At 37.7% G+C, this 22,137-nt stretch overlaps 1 protein-coding gene across 1 annotated transcript in view; it reads right to left on the bottom strand.

The window, feature by feature from the left end:
- Positions 1-12,587: 12,587 nt before the first annotated feature.
- The window catches only part of Rrp6 (exosome component Rrp6), a 51,112-nt gene continuing 41,562 nt past the window's right edge, over positions 12,588-22,137 (bottom strand). The window contains exons 18-22 of the mRNA XM_067275151.1: positions 22,004-22,099; positions 20,420-20,512; positions 18,062-18,191; positions 17,944-17,993; positions 12,588-12,762 (exon numbers count right to left, since the gene is read on the bottom strand). Coding sequence (XP_067131252.1) covers positions 12,673-12,762; positions 17,944-17,993; positions 18,062-18,191; positions 20,420-20,512; positions 22,004-22,099 — 459 coding nt within the window. The 3' untranslated portion in view covers positions 12,588-12,672. The remainder of the gene's footprint in view (positions 12,763-17,943; positions 17,994-18,061; positions 18,192-20,419; positions 20,513-22,003; positions 22,100-22,137) is intronic.

Below are 22,137 nucleotides of genomic sequence, written 5' to 3'. Positions count from 1 at the left end.
AATGGAACAGCGAAGAACTTTCCCGTCTGCGCCTACGCCTTCGGCTTTAAACTTATTTGCTAAAATGTTGGGTTTAGATGCGGACGATTTTGTCATTTTCTAATGTCGCCGACACCGAACAAAGGAATTGGAACTGTCGCGCTCGCCAGTCGAGGTAAGGTGACCTCGACACAGAATTTTCTAGATTGTTCTTTTCCTAGAAAAGAACACAGCGTGCGCAGATTTTCGGCGAATCTGTTTACGTTCTTAAAACAATCCTAACGCTTAGTTGTTTAATCCAGAAAATTCCGCTTTACCCCCTTTTCTCTCGACAAAAGAAGAGAGTGAGCTAATTTCCGTATTTTTTTCCTCGGCACGCGTGTCCGGTTTAACGAATTTGTTTTTTCCCCTCGAGCGAATAAGTAAAAAACACCAAAAAAGAGATAAATGTCAACATATTCTTTGAAAATGTAAAAAGGGGAAAGCGGGGTGCAAAATATATAGCTCGGGTGCTAGTCACCGTTCCGGGCGGGTTTGCGATTTGGGCGCTAAACAATTAGGCAACGAGTGGCCTGCCGCGCTAAAACCGACTTAGTTTGTCTTTTACACTCCGCCCCTTTCGAAAATCGAGTGGGTGCGGCACCCAAAAATCCGGACTTTAGTGATAATATAAAAAAATTAAAGGATTACGCGGCTCCGACTCCATTTCCAATTTCGCAATAAAAATTTACCGAGGAATATCGTAGAATTCTCGGTTAGACAATTTAATAATTTATATAACACCGGTAAGATTCCAAACGACAGGAATAACCTCGCTTAACGCGTTTGATGAAGTTTCCTCTCCCCTTTTTTCGATAGCGCTTCTTTCGGGTCTTCGTAAGTTACTTCAGTTTTATTAAGAGTTTAACGTTTGGGTCGAACGGAATAACTATAAAAATTATATCCAATTTGCATTTGTTAAAAGTGGGGGCGCTCGGTTGGCCTTATTTGTCGTTATTGCAATTATTCGATTACGACTTACTCGTTTGTAACGAGAAGAAAGGTGTCCGCTTTATTTTTAGATATCGGGAAGGCTTTCGATTCTGTTGTTATTTCAAATCTACAAAAGAAAATGATTAAATACCGGGCAGAGGAAAATCTTATAATAATAACGATAGGTTTACTCTTTAAGCACTACGAAGTAGTGATTAAACGAGGACCTATTCGATGGCCGGCTTTTGAGATTTATCGCGGGTTATTACGAGGTGACCGTCGGTACCGGGTCCGTTTAACGGTTATACCTTCGATCTCGACGGTTGTTTCGAGAGAAGGGTGGACTGTTTTTACTCGATAGGCGGGTAGTAAATTCGGTATCGTACGCGGACGACGTAGCGCCGGTTGTTCGACAGCGGCCGCCTTACTTAGAAGATACGGGCCGTGTACGAGTTAGGCGAGAAATTAAAAATTAATTGCGGTAAGTCATTCGCGACGGTATTTCGGAACGGAGACGGACTTCTCGAGAAACGCGCCTTTTATCTTAAAAACGAAGAGTCAAAAATGGTAGAAGAAATCAAATTCTTGCCAGTCGCGTTGACTCCTATTTTAACGTCCGAGAATCGATGCGAAACACGTGTGAAAAAATCTATTGTATCGATTAATAACGTGTCGCAATCTCATTACCCGATTTAAGATATTCGATTCTATTATTACGAATTCGGTTGGCTACGCTTCGTCGGTTTGGTGTTCGAATTATGTTACAATTATAATCCCCGAGAATTAGCCCGGTTCAGTCTGACGAACTTATAAATAAATTGTTTGGTTTGTGAAATCTTTTCGTCTTTAATGTTTTCTGTGTGTACCTTTTTCACGCGTGATTAAACGAGGAGATACGAAACTATATATAACTAGCTGACCCGGCCACGCGTTGTTGTGGCTCAAAATGTATCTATTATAAATGTATAACACTTCCCCCGTGGGGCGAATTTCAAAAAATCCCTTCTCAGTGTACATTCTCTTGACGTACCCTATTAAAACGCAATCAAAAACGCATCTAAAATAGTATAATAAAAGCCGAGTTCTTCACGGTAAGCCTTAATCCCGTCCCTTTTTCCGATGGGGAATATCGAAAAATCCCTTTTTAGTGTATATTCTGTTGACGTAACCTATTAAAACGCAATTAAAAACGCAAAACACCGCACGTAAAATAGTATAATAGAAGCCGAGTTCTTCACGGTAAGCCTTAATCCCGTCCATCTCCCCCCACTGGGGGGAATTTCGACATGTATATTATATAAAAACACGTGCGTATTCGAATGCAACGTTGTGTCAAAATTTCAAAGGAATCGGTAGGAACAAACGAACGTTATATTTTATTTGATATAGATAGATAGAAAATGATCTGCTTCAGTCCATTCTCACAGAAAAGCAGAATGCCTGACAGAAAAGCAAACTTAGGTCATCGGAAGTTAGCGCCATCTGTTGGACATAAAAGCCTTAATCCATATATAAATATATTTTTGAAAGGGGGGAAACGGTGTAGGGGTATGAAAAATAGATAGTAGCCGATTCTCAGACCTACTGAGTATGCATATGAAATTTGGTGAAAATCGGTAAAGCCGTTTCGGAGGAGTACGGTAACAAAAATTGTGACACGACAATCTTATATATAACTACTAGCTGACCCGGCCACGCGTTGTTGTGGCTCAAAATGTATCTATTATAAATGTATAACACTTCCCCCGTGGGGGGAATTTCAAAAAATCCCTTCTTAGTGTACATTCTCTTGACGTACCCTATTAAAACGCAATCAAAAACGCATCTAAAATAGTATAATAAAAGCCGAGTTCTTCACAGTAAGTCTTAATCCCGTCATTTTTCCCGCTGGGGAATATCGAAAAATCTCTTTTTAGTGTATATTCTGTTGACGTAACCTATTAAAACGCAATTAAAAACGCAAAAAACCGCATGTAAAATAGTATAATAGAAGCCGAGTTCTTCACGGTAAGCCTTAATCCCGTCCATCTCCCCCCACTGGGGGGAATTTCGACATGTATATTATATAAAAACACGTGCGTATTCGAATGCAACGTTGTGTCAAAATTTCAAAGGAATCGGTAGGAACAAACGAACGTTATATTTTATTTGTATAGATAGATAGAAAATGATCTGCTTCAGTCCATTCTCACAGAAAAGCATAATGCCTCACAGAAAAGCAAACTTAGGTCGTCGGAAGTTAGCGCCATCTGTTGGACATAAAAGCCTTAATCCATATATAAATATATTTTTGAAAGGGGGAAATGGTGTAGGGGTATGAAAAATAGATAGTAGCCGATTCTCAGACCTACTGAATATGCATATGAAATTTGGTAAAAATCGGTAAAGCCGTTTCGGAGGAGTACGGTAACTAACATTGTGACAGGAGAATTTTATATATAAGATTTTCAAAAATTTATTACTTTAGAGTAAGGTATTGTATGATTATTAAAACTAATTATCAATAACGGAAAAGGCGGTTTCTGTTAAGAATTAAAATAAAAACGGTCAATTAATTTCTATAATGTTACGTAGGGGTTAACTCGTTCCGAAAATTAAAAAAAAAAAATTAATATTACGGTGCTTATACAAAGATTGTATACCCCGTATATAGCGGGAATAATCTTAACGCGACAAAGTCGAATTGTGTAGGGGTGCGGAGAGTCTAGACGTATCGAGTACAATGGTTTACGTCGCCTTTGTTTTAGAATTAAGGCCATTAAATCGTCTAAAAGTCGGAGAATTGGGTCGGGCCCCGTCGCGGTAATTCTCCTAATTTTAACGACGGATAGATGTTATTTTTGTGACGTATAATGCCGGGTTTTCTTAGATTAACGAAACGTTCGGCCAGTAGTAACCGGAGGGCATTAACGACGCCATTTATGCGGGTGTAAACGTTCGAGTTTGTTTGTCCAGTCGAGTTCTTAAACCTTCCGAGATGCAGATCTCGCGAGTTTTTTCTTTAGATACCGGACCATTTTCTCGAATGAACCTTTTAGGTAAAGAATTTTGAAATAATTCTAAGCCGGCTTTAATAATTTCTTCTCTTTTTAATAAATTAACCATTTTTAAACAGGTGTCGCCGTTATTGTTTGACTCCGTTTCGGAGTCGGGAGACGGACGTCGCGCCTCGCCATTGTCTTTCGCTTCGGTCATTTTCTCGCTCGATATTCGATTTCGAAGTCGCATTGGCTTCGTTTAAGCCACCGCTTAATCTATTGTCCGGCTTATCGATCGATTTAAGCCGTTTTAACGCGCGACGATCGGTTATTAGGTACGATCTCGCGAGTGTAACGTGTCTTTCCCGAGCAGATTCGTCAAAAGTGCCGGTTTGGGGCAGTCGCGGACGACTTTACGTTGTTCGCAATTGTCTCGGAGTCGACTTCGGTACGTTTAATCGGTTTTCCCCACACTTTACAATTACGGGTTTGTAGGCCTATTCCGCTCACGCGGAAACCGAAAATTATCGCGGGCCTAATTTAATCCCGGAGACGTTCCTTTTTTTAATCGACGAATCGACTGTACTTCAACGTCTGACGAATTTATAAATAAATTGTTTGGTTTGTGAAATTTTGGTCATTTTTTTAGCTGTCCGACGTTGCCCCGGATACCGTCTCCTCGTTAACTGCCCCGTAAGAGAATACCGGACACTGCGGTTGTCTAGTTTTCCACGTTGTTAAGAAACAGTTTACAGTTTTTCATTCCATAGAGTTGCCGACAGATTTTTCGCGCAAACAAAATCCTAGGACAATTGTTCGACATTATCGTCGTAAAAATTTGTTTGCCGGATTTTCGAGAGTGAAACTACCGGCCTTACCGCCGCGTGGAGTTTATACGTAATTTTCGAATAGTTTATCGTTCAAACCGAGTGTGACGACGACAAAGGATCCGATTCTTATAACAACAATTGTCTTTGTCGTTCTCGATAAAGCGACAATCGGCGTTCGACTCGCGGTCGACATTTCGCAGATTTTGTCAAAAATGGAAGAAGCGAAAGGCGAGAAGAGGAGGAAAGAGTCGGGAGACGGCGTAAAAGCCAAGAGATTAAAAGCCGAAGAGGGAGAAGTTGCCGTAAATACAATTATGGAAGAAATGGAAAAGAAATTATCCCGCTTATTTCTAGACGACGGCCACCGCCGAACCCGGGATAAAGGAACGATCCCGGGACGTTCGGTGGCGGCGAACGAAGAAGAGAAGACGACTTCCGCTTATAGTTTCGTCGACGAAATACTGGCAGAATGTCACCGGACGAGACGGCGGCGTTCGTCCGAACGCGGCAAAAGGAAACGCTAAAACCTGGCGTGACGCTTTGAATTTCTTCCGCGGAATCGTTTATTTCCGGCCTCGACGTACTGTACGCGAGCAAAATCTCTATAAATAAAACTCTTTACGTTTTAGCGCCGGTCTTAAAATCTTACGATAAGCTCTCAAAAGTCGATTTTATTGGATTCTTACTTTTAAAAGAAAATTAGCCGAAAGAGTGGCGAGAAGGGAAACCGTTCCTTCCCCGTCGAATAACTTTAACAACTTTCGAATTGTTTCGTTCCATTCATAAAGTATTCTTTGCAGAAATACCTTTCTCGTTTTAGTATCCAAAATATGCAAATATCCAGTCACGTTATTGTTTTTATTCGTTCGAAAAGCGCATTAATTCTTCGGTGTTTTCTATACTATCTTTGGAATTATCAAACATACGAATACAGTGGTGCCTCGTATAACGTACTTAATCCGTTCCGAGTGCACGTCCGTTAAGTGAAACGTCCGTTATACGAAACGCATTTTCCCATAGAAACACGTTAAAACATCTAATTCGTTCCGCGGCATAAAATAACCGTACTGTATCGTAAAAAAATGAACACGGGGTGCGTTCTTTTATTCCTCCGCGTAACTCTGCGCGAGCGACATCCGTTTAAAAATTCCCGCGGAACGCGTTCCTAAATTCCGGTGGGAGTGCGCGCCGTGGAACGACAAAAACGGCCGCTGGTAGCAGTAGTTTACGGTAAAAAGCAACACGGCGTCTTCCGTGGCTCGGATAGTTTCGTTTCCGGTCCATTATGTGGTTTTATGAATGAAAATTTAAAAATTGTGAAAGCGCGAGTTAGCGCACGCGGTGATGTAAGTGTCTTTACGAATTTTTTTCGAATGGTAGCCGGCATTCTAATTTTTTTCGTGGCTATTTTGAATGCTCTTTCGACAAATAATCCATTTTATGGTTAAATTTTACAATTGGGACTCTTCTTTTGCCTTTAAAAGCTCATATTTTAGAATTATAGATTTCTCCATCACGATACTATCGATAGTGCGAGCGCCGCCATCTTTGTTTCTTTCGCCGTCGTTCCCAAATGCCTACAAACGGCAGCGCACTCCCGTAGTAGCGGAGACGCAGAGCTCCGCTACTACGTCTCCGGTTACGTTTGTTTAGTATGTTAGGAAAACACTAACGCACCCACGGAGCAGTCGCCAATTATGCCGGAAGTCCGTTGTTCGCAGCCAGTCCGTTGCTCGAGTCACGTAACGGCCAAACAGAAAGTCCGTTGTTCGCAGCGTCCGTTATTCGAGGCGTACGTTATACGAGGCACCACTGTATATGTTACTGCGAAAGATCGATATCTGGCAAATGTCAGCATTCGCACAGTCGTTTCGTGTATGTAGTAAATATTTACTAAATATCATTTCTCACTTACACCGGCAAATGTCGACATTCGGCACGCACTGACGGTCAATGTCGAATAAAAATATTTTTCTTACGTCGAGTCAAAATGCAACTTTTTAATGTGTGTGTCAAAATAGGAGGAAGCTAAAGTAACGGCGCGTGTAAATAAACTGTCGAACCGAAGACGAATAGCGTATTCTTAATACTCATTACAGTATACCGTCGAAGTTTCCGATTAGCAGAGGCGATTAAGTGAAAATAAAGATATTTTGTTTTGACTTTTGACTAGGATCATCTCCGCGATTAGTGAACTTCGTGTTCATTAATAGGACTTATTATACTAAAGGTCCGAGTAGGGCCGGATGGCCGAGCGGTAAAGGTGGCAGCCTACCGCTTTGGGGACCCGGGATCGAATCCGAACGGGTCGAATAATCCCCAGGAATTTTTCGGGGATGGTTCGTTCGGATATGTCGGGCCCCGTCCCTCACCACCCGGTCGCCCCATTGTGGGCCTGGCCGAACCCATAATGGGCCTACTAAAAGAGGCCCTCTTAGTGCCCACAGGGCGGAAAGAGTAAAAAAAAAAAAAAAAAAAAAGGTCCGAGTAGACAGTACGTACACGGAAATGTAAAACAGTAGACGTAAATAAATATGAATTCTTTTTACCTCTTTCTAAATTGTAAACGGGACGAGTTTTAATACCTACTAATGGTCTAGAAGCCGCCCCGTCTTTGTATCTTAACTCTAACGTCGCGCTTTGGTATCCTAATATTATATTCCGCGATAAACCGATATTCGCTTTTCGAGACACAATTAATTCGCATGTTTTTAAGCTTTATCTCGAGTTTTTTACGTCGCGGTTTTGCGTGTTTGACGATAGAAACTGCGGGTAAATTAATGTATCGAGTTTATATCGATTCTTAAGGAAAATGTAAGGTGCCGGACGTTTGTGTGTATTAAATTTATCCAACTCCTCGATTATCTTTGACGCATTTCCTGCATTTCGGCTTTGTCGTGCTGGCGCGATGTGTTCGGAGCTTCTTGTCCTTTTATTCGATTGCCGTAGGTGGACCTACTTAAATTTTCCGACTCGACGAATGTTGGACTTATCACGCGGGAAAAGGCTCTTAGAAGAGTAAAATTAATCGCTCTGAATTCTCTTTTGGGTGCATTTCGGATCGAACCCCTCTTCGGCAGTCGACAATTCTTACTTTGTCAAAAGTGTAGAAAAAGTCTGTGGTTCACGTATCATTTCATAAAATGTTTATACTCCGTTTCGTTTCTAAAAAATTGTTTTTCAAATTTTATTCCTTTTATTTTGTTATTCATCTGTAAATATCAATCAAACCGAATAAGTTGTGCGGGTAGTTACTTATTCGTTGGTTTTTACTTTATTTTATTTATTAAATCGTTTATTGTTTTACGCATCAGAATTATCTTAAGAAATTTTATGCACCTAGTTTTAATTTTTTCCGTTTTTTCAAGAAAAAATTTCTAAATTCTGGAATAGTTTACATAGGTATTTAAAAATGGACTAAAATAATTTAAAAGTATGAATTAGAACAGAATTGGGCCAAATTTTAGTCTCTATATCAAATTGTTGGGCTGCAATTTGAAAATTTGTAGACCTAGAAACTCCCACCGTCCATTAATTGCGAGAGCGGAGTTAGACGAAAGACGAGACCAAATAGGGAAACCTTAGGGGCGGGAGGTCCCGATTAACTATATACGAACTTCCAGTTTGTAGCGGAATTCACGTTATTTCGATTCAAAAATTTTCCTCCGAAAGGAGTTAATGACCGGCACGAATCGATTGCTAACAGGAAAAGTATGATTACGGGGATAAGACACTACTAATTTGAGGTGGAGAGCGTATATATTAAATTAAATAAATTACTTATTCTCTGGGCTGCAACTTTTACGAAAATTTGATGCAGAGTGACCAAAATCTACGAACAGAGACAGTCCATTATTAGTTATCGAGTCTCAAAACGCGGAGGAACAGTCAAATATCCGAAACTATATAAACAATATATAGAGGGACAAATGTGACCGTTAGTCGGGTCAAGTAGAGGGTAAAGTGTCGGAAGCAGAAAATAGCTTTTTATTTTTTTTAACGGAAACTCGTTGAAATGCACAAAAAAGTCAACTCCGAGGTAATCACCAGTATCAACTACGCGAGCCTAAACTGTACACGATGGTCACATAATTGAATCTACAGTATATTGTTTTGTGTATATGGCAAGTACAAACAGAAATAATTATTAACGATTGTATTTAATGCCGATTATTTTGCAGAGAAAACCGTTGATATTCTATTAGTATGAAGGGTAGTAATTTCGTTTGTGTAATTACACGCGCTTCAAATACTGGTTTGACAGTAGCGCGTACGTATGCCGTACCAACGCGTCGATGTTTGTGTCGGGTGCCCATCCGGTCGAACCCCAATCTCCTTTCTTTCCACGACCCGCATTTCCTTCTTTGACCTAACAGATATTTCTTCTGTCGGTGTGATTCGGGTACGGGAGGCCTGGCCAACAGTAACTGCCAACTAGGGTCCTCTTGGGTATGCGAACTTTTCTTTCTCTCGCGGTTCACCAACTTTAGATCTTTATCTCGACTTCTTTGTTTTTTATTTGGTACATAAATATTTGACCGCGATTTACCAAATTTCTAATTCGATTTCAGTCACCGTTGCCGACCTCGGTGGCACGATGCAAATGCAGTCGTTCGACGATGCGGCTTTCTCCATCGATGGCAGCGTGCCGTGCCAAACCAAACCCATACGATTAATAACCCTGCTCGTTGCCATTTCGACGCTTTCGATACACTCCCGGAAGAACAACCTTTGGAAAAGCCGAGAGTTCCGCCTTCTAATCCAACATCCAATTACATCCGCGGCATGTATTTAGGGGAGACTGGGGCAACTTCGGCACGCTAAGAATAAGTTACATTTTTTGTAACAAATACCGCTGTAAACTGAAAGAAAAGCGTTATTTATTGCCTACCAGAATGTATCTTTACCATAGAACTGGTTATTTTTATTTCCAAACCGATTTTAATCATAATTATGTATTCCGAAACCGTGTGGTCTTTTTATTCCCTACTAGGCGTATTAAGAGAGAAGGCTTTTTTTACATCTTTATTTCTGGTTCTTCCATACGCCGATACGCGTTTCGGGCTTAGGCCCCTCTTCTGTCGGCTGTACAATAAAATACATAAGTTTCTTATATTAAAATTGTTTTATCATAACGAGGTACGACATACCACGACACGCGAATTTCTTCCAGGTGGTATTGATACACGGACACTTCGTTTAAAATTGCGTATTTACAGTTAAAATTGTTAAGATATGAATACAGTTTAAAATATAAAATAAAACTACTATTGTTGTGAGCTTCGTGTTTAATATCGTACATCTTCCAGTAAATACTCTTGACGCCTGTGGTAGTGGAATCTTTTTTTAATCTCGTTGGCGTATCAATATTTGTTTTAAACGATTATATTATATTATAAATCAAAACAAATATAAACGAAATTAAAAAAAGATTCCACTACCACAGGCGTCAAGAGTATTTACTGGAAGATGTACGATATTAAACACGAAGCTCACAACAATAGTAATTTTATTTTACAGTTTAAACTGTATTCATATCTTAACAATTTTAACTGTAAATACGCAATTTTAAACGAAGTGTCCGTGTATCAATACCACCTGGAAGAAATTCGCGTGTCGTGGTATGTCGTACCTCGTTATGATAAAACAATTTTAATATAAGAAACTTATGTATTTTATTGTACAGCCGACAGAAGAGGGGCCTAAGCCCGAAACGCGTATCGGCGTATGGAAGAACCAGAAATAAAGATGTAAAAAAACCTTGTCTATATTCACTACTAGGTGTATTAAGAGAAATACACAAATTTAATCATAATAATAATAACTTTATAAAAAGATATCAGGGGCAACAGTAATGGAGCAAGATAGGCAGCATATAAATGTGTGTTATTAACAATGTATAAGTTGGAATTTACTATTAAAACAAAGAAATACTGTTTCAAAGACCTATTCAATATTATAACAACGAAATAAAAGTTCAAAGGCATATTTAAGTAAAGAAAACACAAACAAAAATTAATTACGAAAAAAATCAAACAGATAATGAACGAAAACATTCTAATGCGAGTTAAAGGAATTAGTGAACTCAAGCAGTAGAAATGAAATATGCTTAACAGCAAATTGGTTATGCCTACACATATCGCAAATAAATTAAACCAACTCATTCTCCACATCTGTACAGCCACATTTGCAGCAGATAATTCACTTTTTTTAGTAGTTCCATATTGTTCATTGCAATATATCCAATAAGTATTTTCATCGTCATTTTCCGGTTTTTTAGGACTTTCCTGCCCGTTTTCTTTAGTGAACTTCCAATCCGATTTTCCAACTTCCTGATTTTTTTACCTTTAGCCTTGGCTTCTAGTGTGGCTTTCTATGGGAATCCAGTTATTTCTTCTGCTAGTTGTTAGTTGCGGCCGAATCAAACCGTAGCAGAACACGATCGGGAACGAGATCGGCAACACTGCCGAAGATGCCCCAATAGTCATGAGTCATGAGTTAGAAACATTAAGTGGGAATAAGGTACCGAGCCATGATCTGGTCACGTGAATAAGTTAATGTTTTATCCTTCTAACAGGAAAAATAACTTTCGTCATTATGGAATTATAACAAAACATGCCAATTCTATATAAATGGAAGCAAAATATTATATGAAATTGAATGAAACAGACAACTTATTTGATATTTCAACTACGCTTGTCGGAAAACAACACAGACACCACACACTACAAGCCGTCATTAAAGCTCGACTGTCTAGCCTCTAAAGAGAGTCTCCCCTTTATTTTGTTTCAAAGAAAATTTAATTGACGAACTTGCCCCGGTCTCCCCTATTGCAAAATATTCGTGTGACTGGGTAGACTCGCAAGGGGCAAGGCAATTTTTAAACGCGAGTCAAACAAGGGTGTATGTCCTCTGTAGTGTAAGGATTTATTACAGATAAGTGGCTTCTACTTATCGACGTGGTATTTAAGATATCCAAGCATTTTGTCCACCGAACGAAACCACGGTACCGAGAAAGATATCCGGTACGGTGTAAAGCATCGACGACTATATAACTGCGTAATGGCAGCCTTAGACGTGGTAGACGACAATCGGAGATTAGTCTTTGACAAACAAAATGCGATTTGGAAATATCTAGATTGATTTGCGTTGGATTTTAAGATAGTCCTCGCTTCTGGTTACAATAGTGGCATTTTGTCACCCGGTGCTGCCGCAAACAATTGGAAAACCCGATTTCTTTACTAGGTCGGTTGGCACAAAGATCTCCATCCCAAACTGACGGCGAAAGCAAAACAATGAAAAATTTAGTTGGCTTTTACGTATAATTTTAATGTGGTAGATGGTCGGATGGTATAACGGTAACGCACGTAAATAAAAAAAATCTAGGCGATACACTAAATAGTGTGAGAGGAGGCTCGAGGGTGAAGTTACGTGGTTAAAAAACCTTTAACCACGTCCTCTCGAAGTTGAACAGACGGTCGGTCCTTTCCCAATGAAAGGTGACTGCGAGTGAAATGGCCGGCTATATACGACCTAGACTCGACTTTAGTTTACGGTTGTGTGGCTTTGTTGGTAAAAGACAAAGCCCCGCAACTCGCCGAAAAATGGCAAGATTGAATATTAGTGTTTGGTTTGACCTCGTTGACGGACATCTCGTTGGTCCGCACCGTTTTCGAGGCGCTTTGACGAGTTGTAGATAACTGCAGTTTCTGAAAAATGTATTATTGCCGTTGCTAGGAAATGTAAACTTAAATGTTAGGGAAATAATGTGGTATTGGTGATGCAATTTTAGAAATTTTTGTGATCATCACTAAACTGGAAACCACAATTAAGCAAAAATTTATATTTAAAATTTTGGCCATTATAATACAAAATAGAATTAATAAATAAAAACATTAAGTCTATACAGGAAACTATTTCTTTGGCCAACTTCTGGCCGAAGTAGACTGAGAGGCGAATATTGTCTTCTGCTTTTTCATTTTCTTTTTCCTTGCTTTTGAAGTCTGAAAATTTAAAAGTTGAAATTATTATTTCAAACAGATCAAATACAAAAGCAACATGCCACCTTCTCTCTCTGTTGGTGCAGAGTTGCTGCTTTTGCATACTGTATGCTCTGTGTGTATTTCGCTACTATTTACCTTTTAATATACGCACAAAATCGGCAACCCATAAACTCCTAAACTTCTTGATTGCATGTACTAGAAAGTCGGTACGTGTAGGAACAGAAAATTAGCATAGAGGCATAATTACGTGGGTGGCATTACATAAGAGAGATTGTAAACAAAGTATTTGCAAAATACTTTTCCCCTTGCACTGCGGGAATGGGACGGGCAAAATACACGCCGTCAAACGTAACGAGGAGCTATATTTCGACCGTAAACCTTTTATCGGAAAAAGGTAAAAAATTGATATATTTGCTGTAATGTACATCCAAAATGCTACACAAGATAACACTTTTGACCATGTAAACTGTAGTAGTACTTCTGAATGGTTGTAGTCACAGACTTGCCCTAACACACACAAAATCATTAATTGCGTACTTTGTCCATTTGCTTGAGACTCTTAACTTAAAAAAAATATGAGGCATATAATAATTATTGTTGACTAGTTTGGGTGTGCAAGAAAAAGTAACTGGGGTGGCAGGCTTTAGGGATTCTTCTTTTACTCTGAGTTTGGAGTCTTTGACCTCCTTCTCCCCTGTTGGCAAAGTAGGTCAGGACAGTTGTAATCTTTAATCTATTATTTATTTAACTTAATTAAGGACTATTGTATTTATCTAATTCCAGATCCACTACTGCTAAGTCACTTAAGAAATCATTACTCAGTGAACAGCAACCATTTTCATTTGCACCACCTCACACACACTTTTTTGATGGAGTGGAATTCTAGCAGCAAAGACAGCTTTAAATTTGATGAACGGATGTTTGTCTTGGACTGTGAGGCACCGAAGATGGCTGACCGGGACGAGGTAAAATTCCTTCGACTAAATTCTGTGTCCACCTTCGGCAAGTATAACAAATATTGTATGCCAAAATGCATTACGGACTTCAATTACAACAAAACTACTAGACTCCATCAACTTCTTGCAGATCACTAGGATTTCCAATTTTTTCTTTCCGAGATCAAAGACTTCTTTTATCTTGTTCTCACTAGACTTAAGCCAAAAAGCTCAAGAGTCCCTACGTGCTTGTATTCTCCAGATGCTTAACTCTAAGGGATAAAATGTCAAATTTGACAATAGGGAAGCTGTGCTGGCCCTGGATAGAATCATTGGAAGTGTTATACGATATTTTGGTGTATAGCATTTGTGAGTTAAAACTGTGTAAGGTTGGTGCTCTGTAAACTGCATGTGTGAATGCGTATAATCTGGTTGCCTTACACGATTCAAATATTTTTGCTGTGGAAGCTATCCCGTATTCAACAATACAGTGCTTCCATTAGGAATATACAATAGCAATCTTATCTTTTTTATTACAATCGCATTATATATCTTGCTACAAGTGAAAAACATATTAATTTTAATTACAGTTGAGTCTGCATAGGTTGACACCCCAAGGGGAAGTGGAAATGTATCGAGTTATCCAATACTACAATTAGGAAAATACAGTACATGCAATGCATCACTGCATGACCATTTGTCACTGGCACTAAAGTTGGTTTCTACTCCAAGTATCTTGGCGATTTCATCACTTTTTGTTTCAGTATCGGCCCTGAAACAGGAAGATTCGATGAACGAATTTGCTTTAGCCAGCGTACCAGAGCATCTTCAACATCTTTCTCTGGTGTTTTCGAAGACAGCTGCAACGAAGATCCAGAAAAATTTTAATTTCCTCTTTTTTCTTGGAAGGTTTTCTTGTTTTGCAAATTTGGTTTGCTAAGTTTTATTACATTGAAATTCAGATAAAAGTTTGTATTTTTCCTTTAGCATAAGTGTTATTAGGTTTTGGATACTCATTTCTGACAGAAATGTGAAACACTTGCTGCAAATAATGCATGGATGAAAGGTGAGAAAATGCAAAATCAGATTCTGCTGTGATGTTAAGAGGAGGTAAGTCGACTTATCAGAAGTCTAAATGAGTGTGGGACAGAAAAAGTATGTCGAGTAAACCAGAGTTTTTTTTAACATTAATGCCTATGTAATTTGACTGGGACCACAGAAAACTGACTACTTAATTAACCAACAATGTCTTATGCAGACTCGATTGTAATTCAAAGTGCTTTAAAATATGAAAATAATCATGCAATGTGTATTTATATTTTAGAAATTACAAGGAAAGTGGTGCTTCCACAGCAATGTAATGAACAACTGCAAAGTATTTATAATGTGTTCAGGAAACAAAGTCTACTGCCAAGTGGCATTGCACTTTTGGCCTTTGAGTTTCATGTATGACTGTGCGACTGCAAAAGAAGAAAAAATGTGCACTGCGAATCAGAATTATCCAAAATCTTGTAAATGCCTGCTGATTTCTACCTTGACGGTTACTCCAAAATTAACATCCTAGACAAGAAGATGTATGACATCAATCCAGCCAGATCATACAACATAAGGTGGTGCAAAAGAGAATTTCTAAGAATGGTGGCATCTTTTTCTGTCAGGGCAATATCAGTAAAAAATAAACATTCTATGTTCTGCTTTGAGTTTCTTGCTGCAAAAGTCACACAAGGAGCACCAAGTCATTGTAGCATCCAACTTCTCCACGTAATGAAAGTATCTTTAGTGCTGAAGTCAAAACCAATTCATGACTGAGTTCCTCTTCAACTTTCAATCAACTTGGGAGCATCCCATTTGACAGAGTAGTCTACACACAGTGGATAAGATCCTAAACTGGTCTCAATGACACTTCCCAACTCAACTACTTCTGGAAGTGGTTGAGTATTATGTTGATTGCTTTGGACATGCCAGGAAAAAATAACTGGAGCTTGATTAGCAGGATTAGGGTCCAATCCTTACATTACTTCTTTTGTACTTGTTTAGTATTTCATCATAACAGTTAAATAAACCAACACCCAACAATATGATACATAATATTCTGAGTAATGCTGAAACTTTGGGCCACTGGCAAGTCCATCTTTTTCAAAGCACGATCTCTTTTAATTTTTGCAGTCATAAAAATATGTACTGTTTCCAATCCAGCTGTCTTAAAGAGCTTCATTTAACAAGTAATGCATGATCAAAGTGGACACTGTGACCGTTCAACTGTCAAAGAATTGTAAAGAACATTTTGCAACTCTTATGCCAAAAAATAATAGAAAACTTGCATAATGTGCAATGAACCAGTAAAACATTTTCCAATAATATGTGGATTAATATGTCTTATCATTGCGATATGAGGAAAGTGGTCCATCAACTAATATAACAATTGACAGATTTAATTGTTGTAAAAAATTTCATCTTGATGAAAAAAGAATTCCAAACATTTTGAAGAGTACAGAGGTTGCAGCCGACATTTTCAGCCCAAAACATGAATGTCGAGCGCAGCCACCTGGCAATTCTAGAAGGTTGATAATGGCGTTCACTATGTCTAGCACGGCAAATAAAAGTTTGGCCTAAACTTCATTTTTTTTTTGTGTTTGGGGTTAAAATTATGACTGTTTCTTTCCAATATTATTCATTAATGCTAAAATTGAATAATTTCTGGATTAAAATCATCTATTTTTTTGCAAGTGATGTGAAGTGCCTATATAATTCACATATATTTCTGTTCATAATAGCTTATCATAATTCTGTAGGAGTAGCTAGTAACATTTGTCATTGTTAAACGTGATCCCATGAGTCAGTGCACAACACGAATGTGTGGCGCAACATGTTTTACTTGGAGTTCAAACATCAAATGTGTACTTTGGCCGCAACCTCTCTAGTATTTAGTTCCATGCCTCCAAATATGGTTTTCTCTTCTGCAAGCACATCTAGTGCTAACAAAATATTGGGGTGCTTTGTTGCCAGTAAGGCAAACAATGGATTTTAATAATAATAATGTTTGTGTGAATCTTCACAGAGCAAAAGGGAAAGCATGCTTCTGAAACATTTTTCAAGAAAAACTCTCTGAGCAACTTGGGTTTTTGCAAAACTTGCAAATATGAGTATCTTCCATCATGCATTGATATGAAAAGTTACTAATGCAGATGTACACCAGCATGCTTTCTCTCTCTGGCTCAATCAATCTTGAGCAGTTTCTTAAATCTTAATTTCTGGATATGACTGGAATTTAACTTTATAATAGTATGTACAATAATGGGTGATTTTATATCAATGCTTAAAATTTCAATTATTATTGTGGAGATCAAACCCAAGAATTTATATTATTTAATGCAGACCATGTGTGGCTCACCAGTGGCCAAGCGGTTTTCGTTCCCTGCACACTGGGAGTTTGGCCGTGGGTTCGCACCTGGCTTGGACGGGCTGGCCACGTGGAGTTTTCCAGGTTTTCTTCATGTCTGTAATGCCTAAATAGGGGCTAGTTTCCCTTAAAAAGACCTCCCGGAAGGCATTTCCCTAGGCAGATGGCCCAAGTGTTGCATTGCCATAACTAAACAAACAAAGCAGACTATGTGCATGAGAAGATGAGGTTACCAACTGCCTCATATAGTTGGCGAACAAAAAATTTAATCGAAACTTTTGTTTGAGATAGGAATGCAAACATCTTGCAGACATACAAAATAAACAGATGGCAGCAGCAATCACATTCTTAGACCAGCAGGCAAAAAATGTGATGATTGTCATAATATAGTCTATTCAATACCATTATCATCGAATTGTATAACGATTCAGTATAAATTTTAGACCAAGTGAAAGCACTTTTTTTCTGTCTCAAAGCTTCTCAGAAAGGAATGTTTCATTCATTGAGTTATGATAGGGTAAATCTGTTCTTGCCTCTTAGAGCAACAACAAATGCCAAAAGTTACTGTGATACCCTAAATAACCGACGCAAGTCTGAGGCCTACCAATCGTATGGGGCTACACTCCATGCTTGGCAGTTCCCGATACTAAAGTCCTGTCTAGCACCTTCTTCTGTTTTTGGGAGGACAAAGAGCTACAGACAGCCATGCAAGATGGAACCTTTAAGTCTGTGGAAAACTTCATAAAGCTTATCTATTTTCCCATCCACTTCTGCCTTACATTACTTTTACTGTACAATGTCATTTTAGGTGTTTTGAAGAAAAAAAATTTATAAGACAATACTTACGGATGACAAACGACCACTTTTTTCCGAAATGGACATTTTCTTTGCAGGAGCTACAAAGTATCCATTGGTTAATAACAACATTTTAGCTTAATTATTTCAAAAAAATTAATAATTTTACTTGATTTGAGAATATTTTCTGCTTTAGAATAATCAAAAGCAGTGAAAGGTTTGGTGTCTGCTTCGTCCACATTCAGAGACAGATCGGTATGAACTTTGGCCCTGTTTCTTTTCCTCTTCCTCTTCTTTCCCTGAAATAGTCATTAAGATAACATACTGTTATTTTGATAATTAAACATTCAAATTGTTTCATGCATTGATTTTTTTGAGAATGTTGATCTATCAAACTTTTGATGTGCAAACCTACTTTGAGTTAATTTTTTTCTCTGCAATTGTTCAGATGATTCTTGTAATCAAGTGAATGGCAAATTGTAAAGGTAAAATTTAAATATTTCAGTTTTTTTTAGAAATGACCAGGAGAGAACTTCATTTCAAGTTGGTCAACAGAATTTATGTTTAATAAAATATAGAAGATACTAAAAGTCTTTAGACATCAGTCTTCACAGTCACCATTGACATACAACCTTTCTCTGGAGGCTGCGCTTCTGCAATAATGCAAATTGATTAAAACGTCCTCCGGTGACATTTTATTTTTTAGTAAAGGCAATGTCCGCCAGTGGCACTTATTGCAGAAGCATGGCCTCCATAAAACAGTCATCTATGTAGCTGAAGATTGTATGTCTCTGATAATTGTGAACATGGATGTCCAAAGACTTTTAGTATCTTCTGTATTTTTATATTTTGTTCTAGAAAATTTTTTCCATTTAATATTCTTTTGTGGGGGAAGTAACCAGGGGCCATTTCATCAGCAATGTCTGACAATATGAAACCTTCAAAAGAGACTATGATGCAACAAACTACCTTGCTCGCGAGGCAAGGATCGTGAAAGACACAGTCGACAAGCAGACCCGCCACGACCGGATCAAGAAATTCTCGGCACAGAGATGTCTCGTTTGGAGACAAACCCACCATCAACAGACAACGGTCAAGGTCGACCACCAGAGAATTAGCACAACTTGAGTGTTTTGAGACACTTCAAAAATTGACAGTCTAATGCTATCACATAGAGCAAAAATAACCTTAGAAGGGTTGGAACATTCTGCCTCCTCCATCCCATGGCCCAGATTTAAGTACCAGCCAACTATCATCTATTCTGCACCCTGAGGAATGATGTTCAACAATTTCTTCAAAGAAAATCAAAGTCTGCGATAAAGGTGGCAAGATGTGATTACCTAGAAGACAGAACTGTAATTGTTGTTGAGTTATTATGTCAAGTTGTAAAGATGAAATTTACACTGGGTATAATTTCAATGTTAATACCAAGTAAAAATAAATTTTATCCAATCCATGTTTGTTTTTTCGGTTTTTATTCAATGTCGAAATCATTCTAGATACGTAAATGATTGCCATCAAAGAGCAGCAATTTTAATGTTTGAGAAAAACTGCATCATTGGGTTAACAAAAGCAGATTGGCTTCTGTCGACTCAAGTGCCTGTGGTAACCAGGATCGGCTGGTTGGCTGTTAAGATCTTTTGGTGAAAGAGCTTCTTGAGCTTTATAAAAGTCAACTTTCATATCTTTTAATCATTTTGCTAATATGGTGGGTAGTTTGCTCAATTTTAGTCTTTTCTCCATCTTGCTAACAGTTCAATTGCTTGTAAAAGGAAAAGAGACTCTTGCTAAAATTTTTCCCAAGAAGGATGGTTGGTTGAGATGTGTTCGGGCACTGGGGTCGATCCTCTCCAACTGGATTGTCAGAACAGACAATCGGAATAGCATTGCAAAGAAAACCTTTCTTCTCGTACTGCTGGCAAGCAACTAGTGGAAGGAAATTTGCAAATATAGTGACTGTTACATGTCCCAACATTGTTCACAGCGGCAGTGGCAGCATGACAAAAAAAGAAAAAGCAAGGACCACTTTAAAACGGCAGCCTGTTATCTTTATGATAAATCCCTGCTCCATATGGGAATGGACAACCATTCATTGTAGCTCTCTGATAGAAGCTATATGATTAATCATACTAATCATACCTTAATATAAAAATTTAACAATCATTACTACTATTATTAATTTATAATTGTATATAATAATGGTTTATGTCGTTGTTAGAATATGGCCAACGAGACGAGATGGCTATCAAGAGTTTTTGGACAAAATTCCGCAACCACGATTGATTTTTGATATTCGACAAGGACTGCAGCAACCAATGTACTGTAAAGATAGAAATAACCTGAATCTGTGACAACTAATGTATTTGTCTTCGTATTACATCTATGTTTGGATGGTCAGAAAAGATTGTTTGAGGTTTAGTCTATCAGAAATAAAGAAAATGTATCCATCTCAATCCCGCACTATAAATAATAAGTAACAAAACCGATCAATCAATGAACTGCCTGTCATTGTGATTGAAAATCTTACCTTTTTAATTTCTGCCACAACTTCTATTTCGGAATCGCTTTTGTTTTCTTCCTCAACAAGTTCCATCGTCTCCTTGCTTTCTTCGATTTTTCTCTACAAAGTGTATAATGGCAAACAATAAATGGAAAGTGATTTGGCAAACAAATTTGTCTTTGAATTTTCTTATGAGGGTTTAAGTCTTGTCAGACAATTCGTCCATCCGTGACTATTTATCCAAAATCAAAAAGGTATAGTATTAACTGTAATGGAGAATTATTTTTAAGTTTAAGACAGAGACTTTTGAAAATTGTGAAGCACTGTCATTAAAAACAAAACTGGAATATTTTTGTCTGCCAACTAAACCCATTGCATACATTGTGTGTAGTCCAATAGGTCTGGTGCATTAAAATGTTCATGGTCTTGTTAAATGAAAAAACCTTAATAAACTACAAAGGATGTTTTCAATGAGCCCATTTTATTGCACAATTATGCTACAAACATGGTTCTGGTCTTGAGAGACCCAAGATGAATGGTCAAAGAGTGTCCACCCAAAATAATTGTGGAAATAATGAAAAATCGTCTTTTTGTCTGCCAGAATACAATTTTGCTTAGTTTTCTTTTGTTGTATCTTATAATCGAGATAATCCAAAATAGTATTCGAATTTTGTTCCATATTCCAAAATTTGAAATATAATGTTCCAAACAAGTTTTTTCAGATTTTAAAATTAATCATTTTATTCAAGTAAGATTATCATCAATTAAGTTAATTCCCCATTATAAAATTAAAAAATAAATAATTTATTGGAAAATTTTTCATTTATTTTTTTTTAAGTACTAAAGATTTATTTGGTCAAATGATTTTAATCATTTTTTCTATTAGATATCCGATAAATAGAAAACAAAATTTCCTATTAATTTGACCCTAATCTTATAATATAATCAAGGTGGGTTGATAATAAGCACCTAGCCCAAACAGTTTAATAACTGTTTGGGCTAGGTGCTTATTATTAAGAGTTGAAATTTGGTACACAGTTGGGTACATACACTAAGAAGGGATTTTCCAAAATTGAGAGGGTTAAGGATTACTCTGAACTTAGTTTCTACTGTACTATTTTAGATGCGGTTTTTTGTGGAATTCAAATGTATTTTTAGACCCATCTAAAAATTCTGTAATCAGTCTCGGAAGAGGGTGAACCTAATTATTGCATCCAGTGAAAACGGCTATAATCTAATAATCCTAATCATTGCTATTGTTACTTTTTGCCCGAGCCGGGCTCATCTGCTAGTAAATATATATGAATCTAATGTCATGGCGCAGAATATAGAAAATTCAAGTTCCATAATAAAATTATATGCAATTTAATTACTTCTGTAGTGTAAGCAAAACTTTCTGTAATTTTGAGATTTTGCTAAAGTAACAAAAATGCCACATGTCAGTTTTTTCTCTCTGCTAGAAAGGACCGAATGTCTCGTGGTAATATTTAATAAGGCCTTAATAAGTGAATGATGAGTTTATTCTTTTCATTTCACCAAATAATATATAGATTTATGAGAGAAAGATATGTACACTTTATGTATCACACTTTAGATAACTTTTGTGTTTACCTGAATGTTAGTAGATTCATTGTCATCATGAACGGTGGCAGGAGATTTCTCTTTGGAATCTTCTCGAGACTGCAAGTCTTCCAAATGTTTAAACAACTAAAAAATTGTTTCTAATCAGTACCCAGCTTACATAT

This window comes from Centruroides vittatus, unplaced genomic scaffold (assembly GCF_030686945.1).
Source record: "Centruroides vittatus isolate TY-2023 unplaced genomic scaffold, ASM3068694v2 contig_596, whole genome shotgun sequence".
NCBI lineage: Eukaryota > Metazoa > Arthropoda > Arachnida > Scorpiones > Buthidae > Centruroides > Centruroides vittatus.
Note: the sequence above shows the minus strand (reverse complement) of the source record. Positions and strands in the feature narration are given on the sequence as shown.